We start from the raw sequence: 21,686 nt of genomic DNA on the forward strand, positions 1-21,686 counted from the left end.
AGCACTAGGGACAAGCTCCTCTGATGAATTTGGGCAGGGAGGGGGTCCCCAGCTGCCCCCATCTCCCCCCAGGGACCTGGAGCCCCAGCCCGCTCAGATGACGCCGATTAATTTAGTTCCATTTTCGATTTCAGCCTCAGCAGGGAGGGGGGGGAGAAGGAAAATGATGTAAATACGATTGATAACGACGCTCCGTAGCTCCTCGGCGAGATGCAAATGAGGCCACGGTGACAGGGGTGAAGGGTGCCAGGGATGGGGGGGAGAGGAGGAAGGAAGAAATAGCAATCCTTTAAAACCAGACCCTGAAATTAAGTAGGAATAAAGTAAAAGGAGAAGTGGAGGAGGAAAAAAAAATTGCAGCCGGTGATTCCTCCAACAAATGGGATTTTGGTTATTCCTTCTGGGATTTCAAAGCAGATGACTTATTGAGGTTTTCCTCCCTCCTGGGAATAGTTTGTTGTTCTTACTCATGCTGGGGATCTCCCCCAAGGTGGGGTTTGGTCCTGGGGTGGTTCAAGGTGAGGGTCTGCCTGCCCGGGGTGGTGGGAGGTGGAGAACTGCCCAGTCCTCTCACCCCTGCTCCTAGGAGGCCAGGTCTCCCCCTCCGAGGGCACCTTTTGGGGAGAAAAGTGAGAAAATAACTGCAGCTGGTGCCTATATCCTCATCTTCATGCTGTGGAGATGCAGGGAGCAACCTCAGATGGCCCCATCCCCAATAGAGGAGCTGCCCATCTGAGCTCCGTCAATCCCACCAGGTTGAACCTTCTGCTCCTCTTTGGAGATACCAAGAAATGAGCCGAGGACAATTCCTCTGGTCGTCCAACTGCATTTGAATTAAACCCCATTTTTCTGGATTCTACAAAGTTGTTCGCCCCGGTTGCAGCCTCTGGAATAACAGTAATGTATTCTCTCCCTTTCCCTCTCCACATGATTGCAGCATAATCTCCTCCTCACTTGATTTATTTAAGCAGGCCTTCAGATGCTCCAGTAATGGGAGTCATTTAGGTCCCTCTGCAGATACGTATTTATTTATTGCTGTTCATTTAAACTGCAGAGCCAGTTGGCAGGAGAGAGACAAGACTGGGGTCACAAGGATGTTAAATTATTCGCTGTCAAAAATAGCTGGTTGGGAAAGTTAAATTAAGGAAGGTCGTTCAAGGTCACAGTCAATCACTGGTGGGAGGAGACGGACGTTAATTAGCTGTTTTATTTATGGGGGGGTCATCGTGAGCAAAGGACCAGCAGGGTCCCAGGAAAAAGGGAAACTATAGCAACTCTTCTTTTTCTTTGGCAGAAGCAGCTCTTTGATGAGAAGCCAAATTGCTGTCCTTGACCATGACGGAGAAGTTGAGGCTACAGAAAGGTGGTGTTGTGATGCTCACGGAGACCCTGTGGATCTCCATGGGCCACGAAGTTACCCCTTGCAAAGTCCATCTTAGGGCCTAACTTGGTGATGATCCTTCCACAAAGATGCTTGGGCAGCAGCTGGGGAGGTGCTTAGCAGGGGTGGAGGTCTCAGAGGGCATCTGAGGTACCTTGATGACTTATGCAGACAGGTCCTTGCCTGAGATTTTGCCACCTCTCTTTGCAGATGATGCAGTAGCTGCAAATCTATTCTGTTAACACTTATGTTTCATTTCCCCTTTAAAATACACCAATAACTTCTTACAACTACTAGACCTTGCAATATCCTTTTTCGCCTAGTTTAGGAGCTCCCTAAGACCAGGCATCATCTGGAACTGTTGAAGCAGGTCCAGAGGTGACCATGAACATGATCCAAGGGCTGGAGCCCCTCTGCTGTGAGGACAAGCTGAGAGTTGGGGTTGTTCAGCCTGGAGAAGAGAAGGCTCCAGGGGAGACCTTAGAGCAGCCTTCCAGGACCTGAAGGACCTCCAGGAAAGATGGGGAGGGACTTTTGATCAGGGAGCGGAGCGATAGGACGAGAGGTAACGGTTTTAAACTGAAAGAGGGAACATTTAAATGAGATGTTTGAAAGAAATTTTTCATGCTGAGGGTGGTGAGAGCCTGGCCCAGGTTGCCCCGAGAAGCTGTGGCTGCCCCATCCCTGGAGGGGTTCAAGGCCAGGCTGGATGGGGCTTTGAGCAACCTGGTCTGGTGGAAAGTATCCCTGCCCATGGCAGGAGGGTTGGAACTAGATGATCTTTAAGGTCCCCTCCAACCCAAACCATTCTCTGATCTCCTCCCTTTCCATTCTTCTCCACCATGGACCAACTAAGGTAGGAAAATCAGTCATTAAACTGGGCAGGTATGACGTGGAGTCACCAAGAGCCAACAAATTCACACCTTGTAGCTTATTGCATGACCTTCCTCAGGAGACCAGCGTGACCATGGCTGCCAGGTCTTTAACGATAGTAGGACGTGGACAGAAGAGATGTTTCCATCTAAAGATCCATATCATCATGAAAAAGGCCCATTTTTTTTTTCCCCCTATTTCTGCATAAAATTAAAGGTGGAAACCATAAGGCCTGATGTAACCCACCCCCTGTCTTCTGTGAACCACAAACGTGTCAGCCACAGTCCGGGACGTGCCCGCGCTGTGATGCGCACAGCAGCCGGCTGGCAAACGGCTCGCGCTAATTGATAACTCTGCTGGGAAATCCATACCATTAAATTTGCCACTTAATTGCCTGTATCAGCGCTTACTTCTGCACAGTCACAAATCAGGCAGCTTTTTAATGGGCCGGTTGCTATTGAGCAAGACGAAAGTCAAAAGAGCGAGAAGCTCGGTTGAGAAGGAACGAAAACATCGGGGTTTATACTGGAGGAGAAGAGTTGTTGCAGCTGAGATCAGGGTGGGAGCTGTGGTCCAGAGAGATAGAGTCACAGAATGGTTTGGGTTGGAAGGAACCTTAAAGATCATCCAGTTCCAACCTTCTGCTCATGGGCAGGGACACCCCCCACCAGACCAGGTTGCTCAAAGCCCCATCCAGCCTGGCCTTGAACCCCTCCAGGGATGGGGCAGCCACAGCTTCTCTGGGCAACCTGTTCCAGTGTCTCACCACCCTCACAGGAAAGAATGTCTTCCTGAAATCTCATCTAAATCTTCTCTCTTTCAGTTGAAGACTGTTACCCCTATTGACTGGAAGTCAAAACCATCTCCTGGCCACAAACCCTCCAGGACTGGTCATCGCTGAGCCATGACCACCCAGCTGGAGAGGACCAGGGCTCAGCTGCTTTGGCAGGGACACACCTCTGCTGAGGAGCAGACACTGTTATAAAAGTTCAGTCCATGACCTTGATTCTTCCATGGGGTTTTCCACGGCAAGAAGCAAGACGGTTTGGAAAACAAGTGGGTTTGCCAACAATCCCATGTTCCTTGGAGCAGAGGGGGAGGAAAGGAGTGAACGGCACCACTGTCCTCTTGGCTGCTCTTTATTTTTGACAGGTCAGAAGCTGCCCTAACAAATGCTGACTCTAAACCCTCCTGCCAAGAGCTTTTTAGGCAATTTTCCTGCTGATTTTGCTCTGCACCCCAGAGACAAAAAAAAAAACCCACCCCAAACCCCATAACAAATAACCCAGAGGTTTTTTTCCCCCTCTGCCACCATCTCTGCCTTCAGCCCCCAGCAGACAGACATCTGAAGCTCCCGTTTCCAGCAGCTCCCAAGAACATCCCAAGGGCAAGGCAGAGCCGCACATCAAGGCTCTTCCACACAACTCTTCTTGCAGATAAGCAGCTTGCTGTGATATTAGGACAACTTCTGTTCTTGGCTTCACAAGCCTAAATCTACGCTGGGATGTGGGGAATGACTTTGGATTTACGCTGGTGTAACTGAGACCCAGTTTGGCTCAATAATAGCTTCCCTCTGCTTCCAGTCACGCTCCCTGTGCCAACCCGTGGCTTGTTTCTGACATCAAAAGGACTCCCCGAAAGGCTGGATTTGCTTCTCCTGAGCAAATCTTAAGAAAATTTTGCGGTGTTTGGGGTTTCTCTTTGTTCCCCAGCTGCCTAACACAATACTGCGCATTTATAATGTGTAGAGACATCAAAGCAGCACCTGGTTTTGGTGTCAGAAGAGACTTTGTCCTTCCACACAGCGATCCTCAGATGTCACTTTTGGACTGCCCTCCTTGGCTTTTGGAGTATTCATCTCTGGGGAGGAGGAGTAGGCAAACAGTGGGCTTCATGAAAACACCCTTGACCAAGTCCTTGCTACCGTGTATGTAGAGCAAAGCTCCCAAAAGACAACAACAAAGATGACTCAGATGACTCATAGAATGGTTAGAGTTGGAAGGAACCTTAAAGATCATCCAGTTCCAACCCCCTGCCATGAGCAGGGACACCTCCCACCAGACCAGGTTGCTCAAAGCCCCATCCAGCCTGGCCATGAACCCCTCCAGGGATGAGGCATCCACAGCTTCTCTGGGCAACCTGTTCCAGTGTCTCACCACCCTCACAGTGAAGAATTTCTTTCTGAGATCTAATCTAAATCTCCCCTCTTCCAATTTAAAACCATTTCCCCTTGTCCTATCACTACACTTCCTGACAAAGACTCCCTCCCCAGCTCTCCTGTAGGCTCCCTTCAGATCCTTACAAGACAAGACAGTAAGACAAGTAGCCAATGAATCTGAAAGGATAAATTTGCCCAGGGATTTACTTGTTTTGTGCAATTTCTGACTGAGCTACCTCCAACACCCACCAGGACCTGTGGGTTGGCCACTCACATCTTTTGCGTCTCAAAGCAATGGAAGTTTCAGAGGGGCTGAGGAGGATTTGCTGTGGTGGCCATGTGTCCCAACAGTCCCCTCACGCCCCTGCACCAGGAACCATGCACCCATCCCTGGAGGGGTTCAGGGCCAGGCTGGATGGGGCTTTGAGCAACCTGGTCTAGTGGGAGGTGTCACTGCCCATGGTAGGAGGGTCTTTAAGATCAATGATCTTTAAGGTCCCTTCAAACCCAAACCATTCTACGATTCTGTGTTTCCATCACTCTCACCCCATAAGAACTTGTCATCTGAGAATTTCCCCGCTGTTTCCAAGGCACATATGGTTAGAGTTGGAAGGAATCGTGTTTCCATCACTCTCACCCCATGAGAACTTGTCATCTGAGAATTTCCCTGCTGTTTCCAAGGCACATATGGTTAGAGTTGGAAGGAATCTTAAAGATCATCCAGTTCCAAACCCCCTGCCCTGGGCAGGGACACCTCCCACCAGACCAGGTTGCTCCAAGCCCCATCCAGCCTGGCCTGCAACACTTCCAACTCTACAACTTACTTTCCAGCGAGGGCATGTCTTAGAGGCTCCTAGGTATTTCCTTCTACATATTATTGCTTATCAACCTAACCTTGACCCCAACACCAGCCTGCAGCAACTCTGGCGCTTGTGCTGACTCCTGCACTTGGTGAGGAAGCCAACTCCAACTTCTGCTCCAGGACACTCTCCGATTACAGAGCTTGGGGAAGTTGCCTGAGTATTAATTAGAGAGGTCACCTCTACGTCTCAGCTTCATCCGGGCTTAGCTTCAAACACTAGGCAAGCATAAAACCATTAGCGATATCAAGATTTATTTGCTGCAGTAACAGACTGGCTGGAAAGGTGGAGCTGAGGGTGTGGGGAAAAAACAAGAGTGATGTAATTATCTGTGTAAACCATCAAGGCACTGCTCAGTGTCCTCCTCTAACCCCCAAACCATCATTCATCTGCCGTTTTGGGGAGTCCACAAGAGCCTTGACTTGGGTGCAGCCCCTCAATGCACACCCAGAAATCATCCTCTTCTCTTGCAGCATCTAGTGATTGGCTTCTGCCCCTCCCTCCTCTTGCAAGTTTTATATTTTAGGGGAAAAAAACTGTGCTGAAGCCAAAACGAGTCTCTAGGAGAAGGATGTGTTCCCAAATGTACTTTTTTCAAAGAGGTCTTTGACACGGGTAGTTTTTCATTGCTTTGCTGCCAGTTTGCGAAACGGACTGAACCATCATTTTAAAAGCTCTGGATACACCTTTTTATGATATACTGGGAAAACCAGCAATTAACCAGCACTGCTGATGGGATTGCTGGTTACCATCTGCGTCATGCAGATACTCCCCTCACACCCCAGTAACACAGGTGACAACAATACCAATGCCACCTCGCATGCCTTGATTCCCCTCTTTTTCAAAGTTTTAGAGAACAGGGATGTCTCAATCAGAAATCTTGAGGAGAACGTGACACTAATTTTAAATGGTATGAGTAGCTCGTGGTGTTGAGGTCCCCTAAATCTTCAGAGGGTTCCTGGGAAGGCTTCTCCACCAATCCAAAAACCACAATATGCCTGCGGCCAACCTAAGCTTCAGCAAACTCTGCTGAGTTCGCTGTTTTTTTTTTTCTTAAAACCTCATTTACTCAGCCCTCCAAATAGCTTTCTCCCCCTCTTCTGCACAACACAACTGCATTAGTCAAGTAAATGAATAACGATACAGTTTCTGAGCAGACCTGTGGTCCTGCCAAGAAGCTGTTGCCTCATTAAATCTGTGTCATATCTACTTTCACTCACACAAGGATGCATGTCTTGGCTGCCGGGCAGTGTACTCGAGTCGAGACTGGGCTTTTTTTTGTGTTTCAGCTTCATGGTGGTGGTTTTTTGTTTTTTTTAAAGGAGCCGGTGTTGCACAGTCCGTGGGAAGAGCAACAGAGAAGGAACCAGGAACCCTCTGATCCTGCAAAAAAAAAAAAAAGCCATCGTTAATCCGTCTTTCGGAGAAAAACATTTCCAGCCCACAATTAGCATTTTCTGGTTTGCAAGGCGGAAGGCAAAGCAGTTACTCCAATTATCTCCCCACTCTGCAACCCTACCGGCTCGTGCTGTAATTACGCCTGATCTCATTAACGAAGTGCTGCCAGGCCTGGCTGGGAGCTGGAGAGGAGATCTAGGGAAAAGACAGGTGCTGCAAGAAGTGGCAGGGCTGATTCACAGCTTGGCTACCTTCCCTCTGAATCAGCAGGAAAATAATTAATATCCCAGGCTAGCAATAGGGGACAGCAGCCAGCTAGATAATTGCACGGTCCTCCTCACTTTTTAATAACTCAGGTAATGTCACTTCCTCACTAGTTGCGAAGAAAGGGCTGTGTTAATTAGCCAACAAGTCCATTGTGCAGAGCATTTGGTCAGGAAGAGCGAAGACAATGTGATGAGCTTTGCCTTAAATTCTCAGCGGAGCCTCTCGTTTCATCTGGGTTGGTGTTTCCAGCCTAAATCCAGCCCCTGGACCTGCCGTGGTGCCTTCAGCGGAGCTCAGCTGGTCTGAGGAAGGAGATGTTCCCAGCTGCGTCTTTAAAAAGGTATGTCCTGAGTGGTGTTTAAACACTTATTTCCCCTGAAGTAGTGTATCCAGTTCTGGGCTCCCCAGTTCAAGAAGGACAGGGAACTGCTGGAGAGGGCTACAAAGATGGATGACTGGACTAGAACATCTCTCTGTTGAGGAAAGGCTGAGGGACTTGGGTCTTTTTAGTCTGGAGAAGAGAAAACTGAGGGGGGATCCGATCAATGCCTAGAAATACTTAAAGGGTGGGTGTCAAGAGGATGGGGCCAGTCTTTTTTCAGTGGTGGCCAGGCATAGGACAAGAGGAAACAGGCACAAACTTGAATATAAGACGTTCCACCTAAACCTGAGGAAGAACTTCTTTTCTTTGAGGGTGGCAGAGCCCTGGAAGAGGCTGCCCAGAGAGGTGGTGGAGTCTCCTTCTCTGGAGACATTCAAACCCCTCCTGGACATGTTCCTGTGCAACCTGCTCTGGGTGACCCTACAGGGGGTTTTACTGGATGATCTCCAGAGGTCTCTTCCAACCCCTACCATTCTGTGATTCTGTAAAGCCTGATCCATACCAAGATCTCATTGTGTGTTTGGGCTGGGGGTGTCTCTGCAACGGTTGTACAAAGCCAATGTGGAGCTGAAAGTGCCCCATGATGCTTACTGGAGAGGAAGGGGTCTGCTGGGTGTAACACGGATCGTGGCATGGAAAAAGGGGCTTTTACTCCATCCCAAACAAAACCACCATGTGACATGGGCGTATGGACAAACCCACCAGCTACCAGCTGGCCTGGACATCACCGAGGAGCTCTGGAGGGGTGTATGGACGCTTTGCCCCATGTGGTTGCGATGCAAATTGATAACAAACTGTCCAATTCAGGGGGACGTAGCCCAGAGACCTCCAGCAGAAACAGCTCCATGATATTAACCAGCCCTCCTGCTTCAATTAATGCCAGCAGCAAGAAAACCCAGCTGGAGGTTGTTTGCTTTTCTGATAACCTGCATAAAAATATCCCTTCTGTAACAGCTGCTGCTCACAGGTTTGTTCCTGGTTTTAATCAGCACAGGAAGACCATGGACCTGTTGGGGTGGAAGCCAGAGGAGGCCATGGAAATGCTCCAAGGGGCCCCTCTGCTGTGAGGACAGGCTGAAAGAGTTGGGGGGGTTCAGCCTGGAGAAGAGAAGGCTCCGGGGAGACCTCAGAGCCCCTTCCAGTCCCTAAAGGGGCTACAGAAGAGATGGGGAGAGACTCTTGATCAGGGAGTGGAGCTGTAGGACGAGGGGGAACAGTTTTAAACGGAGAGAGGGGGGATTTAAATTAGATATTAGGAAGAAATTCTTTGCTTGGGTGGTGAGGCACTGGATCAGGTTGCCCAGAGAAGCTGTGGCTGCCCCATCCCTGGAGGGCTTCAAGGCCAGGTTGGACAGAGCTTTGAGCAACCTGGTCTGGTGGGAGGTGTTCCTACCCATAGTAGGAGGGTGGAACTCAATAATCTTTAAGGTCCCTTCCAACCCAAACCATTCTGTGATTCAATGATTCATCTTGGAACTAGCACTTAATCTTGTTTTCATTCCAGCCGAGGTGGGATGTTAAAACCGAGATGATTATAGAAAAAAACCCAAACAAATAAAGGAAAAAAAAAAACCACACACAAAACCAAACCCTTGTAGGACTCCAAACGAACAAAATCCTGTTAAGCAATGACTCACAAGTGCCTGGACAGGTTTGTCTGGGCGCAGAGAGGATTTGGCAGCCCTGTTGAGCTCTTCTCTTCACCTGAGGAAGTTGGACCCGTCCCCAGGCTCCTACAATCCTGTGAGATTTTAACAAATTTACTCCGTTCCGCTGGTGGGCAGTGAGTCAACACCAGCTACGAGGAAAAAGCAGCGCTAAGGTTAAGCATCCCCATAAATCACTGCAGCTCTGCTTGCTCGGCCAGCCCATAAATACGAGGGGGTTTGACATCAGCTTCCATCAGCAGAGTTAACTCCATTAATTCAACTTCTGGGGGATTATGCGAGTTCTTACTCATTAGCATTCACCAACCCCGTCTCAGGGATGAGGAACCACTGAGTCAGAGCCCTCCACCTTCTCAAGGTGTCACTGGGTGCTGTGCTGTGGGCGCAGGGGCCACCGGAGCTGCACACGCCAAGCTCTGGGCCCCGTGATGGCTCTGGATGAGTGTCAGTGCCATTAATTACTGCTAATTTCATTAAGTCGGCGTGTGCCTCTTGCATGCAAATTGCAAACTCGGCCTCGGCGAAGGAGATAAATGAAGCTGGACGTTTTCCAGTGGCTATCTGGATTGTGGTAGCAGCTGGAAGGTGTCATGCACCATGATCCTTGGGTGTCACACAGGAGCAAGGTGAGATACCTGGCTTGGGGGCATCTCAGCGTGGAGCCAGGAGGAATTTAGGAGCCAGGATGCTGAATTAGCAGTTTTGATTATTATTAATTAGCAAAATAGGTCAAAAGTAAGGTTGGGATGTTTTATCCATCACACATGGTGCTCTACGTACCAGTTCCGTGTTGGCAAACACAGGGTCCCTCATGTGCACAAGGTGCATGAGAACATCCCAGCTCTGTTCCTGCTCAGGGTGCAGGGGGGTGGGAGAATCATAGAATCGTCTAGGTTGGAAGAGACCCTTGGGATCATCGAGTCCAACCATCTACCCTACTCTACAAAGTCCTCCCCTACACCATGTCCCTTAGCACTGCATCTAAACAGCCCTTAAACACAGCCAGGGATGGGGACTCCACCCCCTCCCTGGGCAGCCTGTTCCAATGCCCGACCACTCTCTCTGTGAAAAATTCTTTCCTAATGTTCAGTCTAAACCTCCCCTGTTGGAGCTTGAAGCCATTCCCTCTCGTTCTATTGTTAATTACCTGTGAGAAGAGACCAGCACCAACCTCTCTACAGTGTCCTTTCAAGTAGTTGTAGAGAGTGATGAGGTCTCCCCTCAGCCTCCTCTTCCTCATACTAAACAGCCCCAACTCCCTCAGCCGCTCCTCATACGATTTGTTTTCCAGCCCCCTCACCAGCTCCGTTGCCCTCCTCTGCACTCGCTCCAGCACCTCGAGATCTCTCTTGGATTGAGGTGCCCAAAACTGGACACAATACTCGAGGTGTGGCCTCACCAGTGCTGAGTACAGGGGCACAATCACCTCCCTACTTCTGCTGGTCACACTATTTCTAATACAAGCCAGGATGCCATTGGCTTTCTTAGCCAGCTAAGCACACTGCCGGCTCATATTCAGCTGTTTGTCAACTAGAACCCCCAGGTCTCTTTCTCCCAGGCAGAAGGAGAACCTCCTTGAGCTCCAGGTCTCACCACATTATCCCTTCTCGGGCTCTCAGGTGACTTGAGTCTGAATCTGTTGATCCCCCCTCCCACGCCAGCACAACTGTGGTGGATTTGTCCGTCTGTCTGTCCTGTCCTCATGGGGACCCATCTGAGGAGCCCGGCTGAACTCCAGTCTGGTGCTGGACCTATCACTTCAGGCAACCCTGTCTTAGCTGTTGGAGAAGGGGCAGTCTGGGGAGGCAAAGACAAGTCAGATGGCCCTGAAGTTCTCTGAGGAGACAGGTGCCAAATCACCAGTCACCTTTGGCCAGTTCAATAGAATCACAGAATGATATGGGGTTGGAAGGGACCTCTGGAGATCATCTGGTCCAACCTCCTGCCAGAGCAGGTCCACCTAGAGCAGGCTGCACAGGAACGTGTCCAGGTGGGTTTTGAATGTCTCCAGAGACTCCACCACCTCTCTGGGCAGCCTGCGTTCCAGCGTTCTACCACCAGTCTTGTTTTCCATAAGGCCAGGAGACAACACAAGCATGTTCAACAGAAGCACGTTGAGTGCTTGGGTCCCTCTGGGTAAGATCCAAGCTAAGATCACTTGGGCTACTTGTTAGGCCAGGAGACAACATAAGCATGTTCAACAGAAGCACGTTGAGTGCTTGGGTCCCTCTGGGTAAGATCCAAGCTAAGATCACTTGGGCTGCTTGAGGAACAGAAAGGAGTCACCCACTGACCTACAGAGGAGACAGATCCATCATAGCTCCATTAGTGACTCCACCATCTCCATGGACATAGCACCAAAGGTCCAGGCTGGAGCACCATCTCCTCTGCCAAACTGGAAGCAACTGTCTCCACGGTGGGTACAGCACCGAGCACAGCCTGCTCTCTGGTTGGAGCCACTGGAATTAAAGTGTTAAAATAGTCAGTTTTAGCTTTTGAACAGGCTGAATAAAGGAAAAAAAAAAACAAGGGAAGAGTTGGGGGGGTGAGGTGGAAGAGGGAATGGGAAATTAATAAAGCTGCACATAAATGGGTAGCCTTGAAAGGGAATTGTCAAGCTCAAAATTGAATTTTCTGGTTGGGAGGAGGCCTTTGACGGAACCACAATGTTTTTATCCCCAGGGAAATTTCAAAGCATTACGCGGTTCTTGGCTGGCCGCAAGCTCCAAACGCAAAGTTGGATCTCACCCAGCTCAGGCAACGCTCGTCTGCGGAGGCTGGATGTCCCTCTGTGTGTGGCACCACCGAGGGGAGGTGGCACCAGTTCCCCCCGACATTTACACCACTGCCCTGCGGTTTGGTCCCCAAATATTGAGTTCAAGGTTGTCCCCGCAGAAACACAGCTGCGACAGACACGAGGCAGGAGAAAATGGGGTCTCTGAGTAGGACCTAGACCTGCCAGAAGCAGGATGGTTGGTTGCTAGAGTTCAAGGTTGTCCCCGCAGAAACACAGCTGCGACAGACACGAGGCAGGAGAAAATGGGGTCTCTGAGTAGGACCTAGACCTGCCAGAAGCAGGATGGTTGGTTGCTACTGGATGGTTGCTACCTGACCCTGGCTGCTGGGGTGGGATGAGACTTGCTGGGTAAGTGCCTACTGGTCCATGATTTCTACCTGAAGGGCTTCTCCTTTGCAGAGGTGATCCTCCTGAAAGAAATGGGAAAAAGAATCACAGAATCACAGAATCTTCTAGGTTGGAAGGGACCTTAAAGATCATCTTGTCCAACCGTCAACCTAACTGACAAAAATAGACACCCACACAACAAACAAGGAGCTTCATCACTAAACCATACCTCCCAGCACTACATCAACCCGTCTTTTGAACACCTCCAGGGATGGTGCCTCAACCACCTCCCTGGGCAGCCCATTCCAATGGCTGATAACCCTTTCAGTGAAAAAATTTTTCCTAATATCCAGCCTGAACCTCCCCTGGCGCAACTTGAGGCCATTTCCTCTTGTCCTGTCGCCTGTGACTTGAGAAAAGAGACCGACCCCCACCTCTCTACACCCTCCTTTCAGGTAGTTGTAGAGAGCAATAAGGTCTCCCCTCAGCCTCCTCTTCTCCAGGCTGAAGGATGAGGCAAAGGATGCACAAACAGCACGCTCCAAGCTGACGGCACGTCCACCTGACTCCTGCCTTTTCCTCTCCCATGCATTTCAGGCGCTGGAATTCCCTTCTAACTGGTGTGGGCTAGGCAAGGCCTTTGAAGGTGAGAAGATCCTTGCCCCTCTGAGCAAGGTCCAGTGCTCAAAGGACTCCCAGTAAAGACTGGGGAACCCCAGAGCCTTGCGCTGGAGTTCAAAATAAACGCAATCACATCTCCATTTTTAAAGCATTTCTGTTTCCTGGATGGCAGGCAAGAAGCCAAGATGACTGAGATTTGTGCTTCTACCATGGGGAGCTTCTGCCTGGTGTAGCTGCAGGCAGGTGGCTCCTACATCCACGCAGGTCACCCAAATCACAGAATCACACAATCACAGAATCTTAGTGGTTGGAAGGGACCTCCAAGATCATCGAGTCCAACCACAAAAAAACAACAACAAAAAAAACCCCAACCAAACAAACAAAAAAACCCACCACAACCACCACAAGAACAACAAACCCAAAACCACCACCCACCAACTAAACCCCACATCCACAGCCCCACCACAGTCACATCTCCCTTCATTTTTAAAACATTTCTGTTTCCTGGATGGCAGGCAGGAAGTCAAGATGACTGAGCTTTGTGCTTCTACCATAGGGTGCTTCTGCCTGGTGTAGCTGCAGGCAGGTGGCTCCTACATCCAAGCAGGTCACCCAAATCACAGAATCACAGAATCTTAGTGGTTGGAAGGGACCTTCAAGATCATCGAGTCCAACCACAAAACAACAACAACAAAAACAAACAAACAAACAAACAAAAACACAAACAAAAAAACCACCACAACCACCACAAGAACAACAAACCCAAAACCACCACCCACCAACTAAACCCCACATCCACAGCCCCACGCACTACACCCCTCCACAAACCAATAATCTTGGGCACTAGAGCATGCCCTGAAGAGCCACGTCTACACGTTTCTTAAATACCTCCAGGGATGGTGACTCCACCACCTCCCTGGGCAGGCTGTTCCAGTGCCTGACCACTCTCTCAGTAAAGTAATTCTTTCTAATATCTAGTCTGAATCTCCCCTGTTGCAGCTTCAGACCATTTCCTCTGGTCCTGTCATCATTCCTTTGGGAGAAGAGGCCAACCCTTGCCTCTCTACACCCTCCTTTCAGGTAGTTGTAGAGGGCAACGACGGTCCTACTTGTGCACCCACCAGCTGAGACCACCCATTGACCGAGGAGCACCAAGACAAACCACTCAACCCTCTGCAACACAACAAACACCTGGGAAAAGTTGTATTTAAACCAGAATTCTTTAATGTCCTACTTGTGCACCCACCAGCCAAGACCACCCATCGACCGAGCAGCACCAAGACGAACCCGCTCAACCCTCTGCAACACAACGAACATCTGGAAAAAGTTGTATTTAAACCAGAATTCTTTAATAATTCCAACTATAAAGACACAAATTAGTGCTTGACTGCAGCATGAATAACAAAAGAAATACATTAAATATTTCAAAAGCTACTGTGCTTTGCAAAACAAGATATGCTGATACATAGAAGCCTAAGGTTAGTTACCAGCTGGTTTGGTAGGAAGAATCAGTTCAATATATCAAAATTGTCAATAAACATTGCTCAATGCAGCTGTGTTTTACAGGTCAACTGCTATTCATCTGTCACAGTGTCGTTATCTACCTGCAACAACATACAGAATTTCAGGAAAAAAGAATAGTATTACGTTAGAACGAATAGTGTCAATGTTAGAAAGTTTGGTCACGTAACGCCAGGGGGTATTTCACGTCCGTTACAGGTGGACAGATGTTATTTGCTAAGACAGTAAACATCATCAGTGCATTAAGCCGAGTTCAATAGTCAAACATCAAATAGTCAACATCAATTTGGAAGATCAAGAGAAAAACCGGTTCCTGTTGGCTCTAAGGAGTAACTACTGTTGATGCTGCTTGAAATTCTCTCTTCCGAAAATCCAGGGAGCAATAGTGCAACACAACCAACATTCTTCTGCAGCCACGGACCAAGGCTTTAATTTGGAAAACATTTTGGTACGTGATTTGCTATGGGCAGTGTGAAAGCCCATCTCTATTCAACATCAGCTTTGGAGAAACGAATATAAATCTCTATTTTCCAGGGCTTTGGGGAAAGAAGGCTGTATCTGAGCTTGTGCTTACAGCTATTCCTGCATTTTGGTGATGAAGGGCAAATAATCCAAAAGACCCTTTAATCTTTGCATTTTTAAAATCTCAGCAATCTGCTCAAAACATCAGGCAGATAAAACTTGTGCGAAATATGTGCAATGAAAAACTGGCAGGCACTGGTTTAAGGTCTTGCATCAGCTGGATTCTGTACTTGGGTCTTCTTAAATCTGCAACTACAAGCTTAAATCAAGCCTAAACACTTTCAACAAGTAGAAAGGGGAGACTCCCAAAGTCAGAGGTTCAGGCATCAAGCCTGCCCCCCAAAATTGTACGTGTGGAGACCCATATCCCCAGTCCTGTTTGGAGCACCTGCCCGGGAGCTCCAGTAACAGGGCTCTGCATAAAGTGCTTGTTCAACCCCTGTGCCCTCACTGAACTGCACACACTCTAAATAAACACCAGCCATGGGGCTAAATCCCTCCACTGACTTCCAAAAATCAGCAAATACACACCAGCATCAGGGATGCGGGGCAGCCCGGCTCAAATCTGAGGCGAGCAGAGGCGGCCACGTACTGGATAACTAGGTTTCTGCAAAGTGATTCTCCTGCAACAGGAGAGAAATTTTAACAGAATTTAACAAAAACCACCTCCCACCTACCAAGGACCTTGTCTTACGGACCCCAGTAGAAAACAAAGCCTTAAGCTCTCAGAAAGGACTCGCAAGAAGAGATGAGGCACTTGGCAGCTGTAGGCAGTCGTGAGCGAGAAACTGAACAAAGAAAGCCAAACCCAAGCTTCAGAGTCATATTTTCTCTGTAGTTACGTTACGGGATCATAAACAAAGCTGGCAGCGGATGTTCCAGATGGATAAGAAATGTATTCACTCACGTATGAAACAATCCGTGTCACGTTCCATCCTCATAAAACAGCAGCAAAGTCGTATACGACCCAAACGTAACAGATTACATTGCTTTCCTGGTAAATAGCGCCGAGTCAGCACGGAAAGTTAAACGTATAAATAGCAAAACATTCAAGCTTGTTACATATCTAAAGTGCAGTTATCAGGAGGGTGACTGACGTAATACTACAGGATTTTGTGCTTAATCTTTTGTTATTCTCTTTCCACGTAAGATTTCTTAATCTCCTTCTGGCTTCTCGCTTCTCGTGGGTAATAAAGTCTCCATCATTTATCCCTCTTCATACTAAAGTCTCACAGTTAAACCCTACTTGGCAGTTAAAGCCTCCCACCGCCTACTTATACAGTGCAGATGGGGTTTCTTTTAAGTAAACAAACTCTTTTACCTGAATATATTAATTTAAATAACGGGGCAAACGTTCCTCCACCAAAATTAAGGTGTGTTCCTGGATTCTGAGGTCTACTGAAGCAAACAGCAGCGCTGCTTCATGAGAGCTCATCTCCCATCGAGAAGTGTTGAATTGTTTCACCACCTGCTATCAAATGCCAAAAATATATCCATGGAGAGAACCAGGTTTAAAAAAACCCAGGTATTACCGAAATTCTTGAAGGCAGACTAAACAAGGTGGTAGTGACTGTGAGAAACACTCGTGATACTGGGAGAATTTTCTGTTGCTGAGAGTTTCACAGGGAGGAGTTGGCCAAAAAACTCACTCAGCTGCTCGAAACCAGGTATGGGGAGCAAATCCACTAGAGCCAGAAGAATCAAGTGCATTTCAAATCAGGCAATTTCCCTTCGGCCAGAGAAGACAGCACAATATTAGATTAAAAGAGAATTAAAACTAATTATAAAACAGTATTTTCCATTCCAAAAATCACAGAAAGCCAGTTTGCATCTTAGCTTTGACGAGACTTAATTGTTCAAAAAGGTTTCACTTCACCTGCCTGAATTCAAGTCCTCCTACTTGTCTTCTCCTTCTAAAGCAGCGAGACTCCTGCAGATGGAATAACAGCAGACTGAGCACAACTTAAAGGTGATAGACACCCAACAAGTCAGGGTGTTCTCCGGAGAGCAAAAAATCAGCCCCAGATCAATAAAATACTGTTGGCAGCCTCGGGGGCTGCACATTCAGGCAGAGAGAATTAAGGGCACAGGTATTGTACGACACACGACAGAGGTAGATCGGCGAGTGATAGGCTGTTTATTCCAATTCTGACCGTTGGGTTGTCTTCTGAACACTTGAGGGGTAAACACATCTTCCTTGGGCTAAAAGAAAAAGCATCAAAATGAGGTCAGGAGATGACTAATACTGCCAGCTAATGCCAACGCCTTCAAAACACGGATGAGATTTGTCTTGATGGCAGGTTTCTGTTCATCGTGTCTTATCTTCATTTTTGGATAATGTACCTCTTGAATCGCGTCCAGAAAAATCTAGATTCCCGGCATAAGATATGATGTTGATCTTTGATTGGAGAGTAATTTTGAGGTTTTTCTTTTATTTCCAAGGAAGAATTTTTCAGCTCAGGGTCTGCAGAAATACCTGGTGCCGATCTGTGCCAAGCCGATGGTCCTAAGGTAGCAGACTCCCCGGTTCTTCATGGATATTAAAGAATAAGAGTTCATTGCAATCAAGTCTGTCCAAAGCATCCTGTAGGATTCCTATTAAACGACACCTGCTGCTTCCCTAATTCCCTTTAAAGTAGCTGCTGTCTGAATCCTACTCAAAAAAATAGGATCAGAGATGACCCACCTTCTAAGATGTAGTGCAAGAAAAGTTTGGGATATGCTGCTCTAAGGTTTGTAGGAAAAAAATAACCATCATGTCATACAAATGATATAAATAAAAAGCAATTTAAGAGACATTTAACAGTTTACAGGAGTAAGGATTTATGTCTTTCCAGACACTGGAAAAGGCAGTCTGAATTTCAGTGACACGCAGTTAAAACTGGCTCGCCTTTTTTCAATATCCCTCAGGACATCAGTAAGGCAGTGAAACCAAAGCACCCATCGTTTTATGGTATTGATGCTTAGAAGGATACACAAAAATTACATTCTTCAGGGTCTAAACAAGACCTGTAAGAAAGGCTGCTGGAAGGGTGGTAGAGGTGTACATGGTTTTGGTCATTTGGAATGAAGGAAGAAGCCAATTTGCCTGATTTTTTTTTCAAGATAAGAACATCAGTGACAAATGATACGTAAATGAAAAGCTAACACCAGCATAAAATTAAGACAAGCTTTTCAAACTTTCTTTTTTTTTTTTTTAATCCTGACAATTTAATTCAACAACGAGCTTTTCCAACTTTCTTTTTTTTTAATCCTGACAATTTAATTCAACAAGATCTGAAAAAAACCCATACACTTCCTAGTTGCAAACATGTAGGAAAATCAGCAAATTTCTTGAACGTTTACAATTGTAGAGATGCCTTATCAATAAGAAAATGGCTTTTCAGCACACTCTGGCTCCTGCAGTTACAGGGAAACCAAACAGAGCCACCAGATCCTCCAGTAACAAAACTTAAGGCCACTAAAATAAAGGTTTTGTTCGTTTCCTTCAAAATAATACCATATCGAGCAGATGTCACAAGTGGCTGTTGAGAGGACTTGTTGCTGCACTGCTCCTATTCTGGGACTCTTTCCCTAACTCATGGAAACATGTAAACATATTAGTAAGAAAATGGGACACAGCGTACAGAAGACTTGAGAGAGCCTGGAGATGAATAGGCAGGCACTTATCTTTAAGCTACATTTTTAAACCAGTTCTCAAAATCTCTTTAAAAAAAAATACATCTTCTGGCTAATTAAAGAATAAGAAAATGGCTTTTCAGCACACTCTGGCTCCTGCAGTTACAGGGAAACCAAACAGAGCCACCAGATCCTCCAGTAACAAAACTTAAGGCCACTAAAATAAAGGTTTTGTTCGTTTCCTTCAAAATAATACCATATCGAGCAGATGTCACAAGTGGCTGTTGAGAGGACTTGTTGCTGCACTGCTCCTATTCTGGGACTCTTTCCCTAACTCATGGAAACATGTAAACATATTAGTAAGAAAATGGGACACAGCGTACAGAAGACTTGAGAGAGCCTGGAGATGAATAGGCAGGCACTTATCTTTAAGCTACATTTTTAAACCAGTTCTCAAATCTCTTTTAAAAAAAAAAAATACATCTTCTGGCTAATTAAAGACACTTGGTCCAAGACAGCATTTTCCTACCTCTGTGCTAGTTATTCCGACGTCTTTTGGTCTGAAGATCATCCAAATTTCCCACCACAGATGCTGACCTTGTCTATGGAACTGGAGCCTCCCGACAACAAAGCTGTTTTAAAATTCTCATTCAAGAGTCTTTACAGCAGTTTGCTGAACACAGGTTGAAATGCATTACCATCAGCACGTGCTTAAACCTCGCTGAAGTCACTCAAGGTTAAGTATCTTTTTCTAACCCTGAGTTTGGGTCTATTCCATCCTAAGAGCTCAGGGTCAGTCACAAAAGAAAAGCCACGATTTTATTTGGGGATTCACATCAGTAGGGAGCACCACTGATGGAGAGAGAGGATGCAACTAAGCTGCAAACAGGAAAAAAAGGATATTAAAGGGGAAAAAGACTATTTTAGGCAGCGTTGATTGTACAATACACATTGCAGTCTGACTTTTTCAGCAGTCAGAGCAAGGAAGTTTATACCAGCCAGGACTTTGTGATCTGGCAGATAGCTATTACTACTCCTTGCTGCCATGGGTAGGCTTTAAATCAATAGAGAATGGGATTTCTAATCAGTCTGAGCATTTTCCTTTTTTCCCTTCACAGCAAGAAGGACAAACCTCTCAGAGCATCAAAAAGCAGGCAAAAATTGCATAGCGTGGCAGCTCCGAGGCCCAGAGACAGACTCCATTAGTTGCCCCAAGATCTGAAGAGTCAAAACCACAGCCTCCAACATGAGGTATATTTTGAAGAACTGTGTTAGTTCAATGTTTTCTTTATGCTCACTTTGTAACTTTCATCAGGTGGGTAGACAAAAACTGCAGAAACCAGAGGGTTTGTTCCCCCCCATTAATCCCCAAAGGTTGGTGTTAAAAAAGTGGTCAACTTTCCACAGAGTAACCTTGTGATGGACAAATTCAGTGCCAACAATCAAAGTGGGGTATCCTCAACCCCAATCTTGTCCTTTACTCTTTCCTCAAGATTTCTGAATCAAGAAGATGCTTCTGAAAGTCAGGCCAGTATTTAAGACTTGCAAAATAAGGGGAAGAGATGAATTCAAAGCTGAACTAGAACACACCTAAGGTGTTGGTCAGTCTGTGGGATGAATGGAAAACGTCAATCTTGTCCTTGACTCTTTCCTCAAGATTTCTGAATCAAGAAGATGCCTCTGAAAGTCAGGCCAGTATTTAAGACTTGCAAAATAAGGGGAAGAGATGAATTCAAAGCTGAACTAGAACACACCTAAGGTGTTGGTCAGTCTGTGGGATGAATGGAAGATGGGGAGTAAGAAGTGGAAAGAGAAAAAGGAGGCTTGTAAATAATAATGATAAAAAACATCAAAAAAAAGTGTTTCCTGTGTTATACAGTCACCCCTCAGTCTCATCACTGGTCAAACAAATTAGGAGTTCAGTGCAGTCTCCTGATGCATCACTGGTCAAACAAATTAGGAGTTCAGTTTCCACACACAAACAAGAACCCCTATAATGTTTCACCATCTTAAGTGTCATCTGCCTGTCACACCCTGGAACGTCCTCCAAGATGTTCCTCAGTTGGATTAAAGAGAAAAAAGCTTGGTACAGAATGAACTAAATGGCACAGGCTTCCTCTTATAAATTGCAAAGGAGGCCATGGAAAAGCAAGACAGGATAAAGCCCGAAATCAACCGTTACATACTTCATTAATCGTATAAAAAAGTGCAAGATGAAAGTAGTTCAGGTTAAGCATTCAGTTCACTATAGGCCACACAAATGCTTAGCTTGGCCACCCACGGCCTGGTTTTGTCATTCAGTTACTAATAATTAGTTTAAACCACAGAAAGAACAACAACTGAATGAAAAACGTATGCAATCCACTTCCAAAAATGGTTAGTTTTCTGTGACCAGCACGAAATATTAGCTCAGTATCATCAGCTATACAATATATACAGAAAAAAAAAAAAATAATATTGTGTCTTAATCTTTTGTTTTAACAACTTAGAATAAAGCTGTACTAAACATTATTTCCCTAGTGTGCCAACTCTTTGCTCTGCTCCAGCCGGTCGGCCCAGTAACACAGAGAAGTCCTTTTAGAGCAACGGTACTAGAATTAATCCAGAATTTTGACACTTCAGCAACAGCGAGCGTCGAATCGCTTTATTCAGCCAAGGCTCGGTGATGGCACGGGACTGGGTGGGTCTCAGTCAAAGCTTCTTGGGTGGCTCCACGAGAAGAACAGGCCATATTCCAAAAACAAACTGTTAAAAAGAAGAAAAAAAAAATAAAATAGGAAAAAAAAAAAAAGGGAAAGGTTTCCTGGAATATTATGTCTCTTGAAATGGAAACCACGCGCTGTTAACTATCGTTTCAACTGCAGTTCTTGGGATGTAAGGAGAAATCAAAGACAGGACCTTAATAATACGATATATATATATATAGTATATACAATACTATAATACTAATAAAACCCGAATCGTAATCAGTGAGCCCCAATTCAAGTTCAAAGCATGAACTTGCTGCAGGGCATTAACAGACACAAAATATCGCTTTCTTACCTTCACCTTTGGCCTGTGCTTCAGGAAAAGTGTCCTTGTGTATAAACTGAGGAAGGAGAGAAAAGCACGCTTAAAAATTCATGTATAAAACAGCATATAAAATAATCAGTGTCACAGCATAACAAGAATGATGTCCTAATCCCAATTTTATTTTCCCACTAGAAAAGAATGGCTTCTGTGATTGCAGAGCTACCCATTCTGCCTCGATTTACGCACAGTAGGAGACACCAGCCTACAGTAAATCCCTCTGTG

At 46.4% G+C, this 21,686-nt stretch overlaps 1 protein-coding gene across 1 annotated transcript in view; it reads right to left on the reverse strand.

The window, feature by feature from the left end:
- Nucleotides 1-20,322: 20,322 nt before the first annotated feature.
- The window catches only part of ACER3 (alkaline ceramidase 3), a 69,842-nt gene continuing 68,478 nt past the window's right edge, over nt 20,323-21,686 (reverse strand). The window contains exons 10-11 of the mRNA XM_014947107.1: nt 21,435-21,480; nt 20,323-21,137 (exon numbers count right to left, since the gene is read on the reverse strand). Of these exons, the coding sequence (XP_014802593.1) occupies nt 21,084-21,137; nt 21,435-21,480 (100 nt within the window). The 3' untranslated portion in view covers nt 20,323-21,083. The remainder of the gene's footprint in view (nt 21,138-21,434; nt 21,481-21,686) is intronic.

This window comes from Calidris pugnax, unplaced genomic scaffold (genome assembly GCF_001431845.1).
Source record: "Calidris pugnax isolate Ruff unplaced genomic scaffold, ASM143184v1 scaffold121, whole genome shotgun sequence".
NCBI lineage: Eukaryota > Metazoa > Chordata > Aves > Charadriiformes > Scolopacidae > Calidris > Calidris pugnax.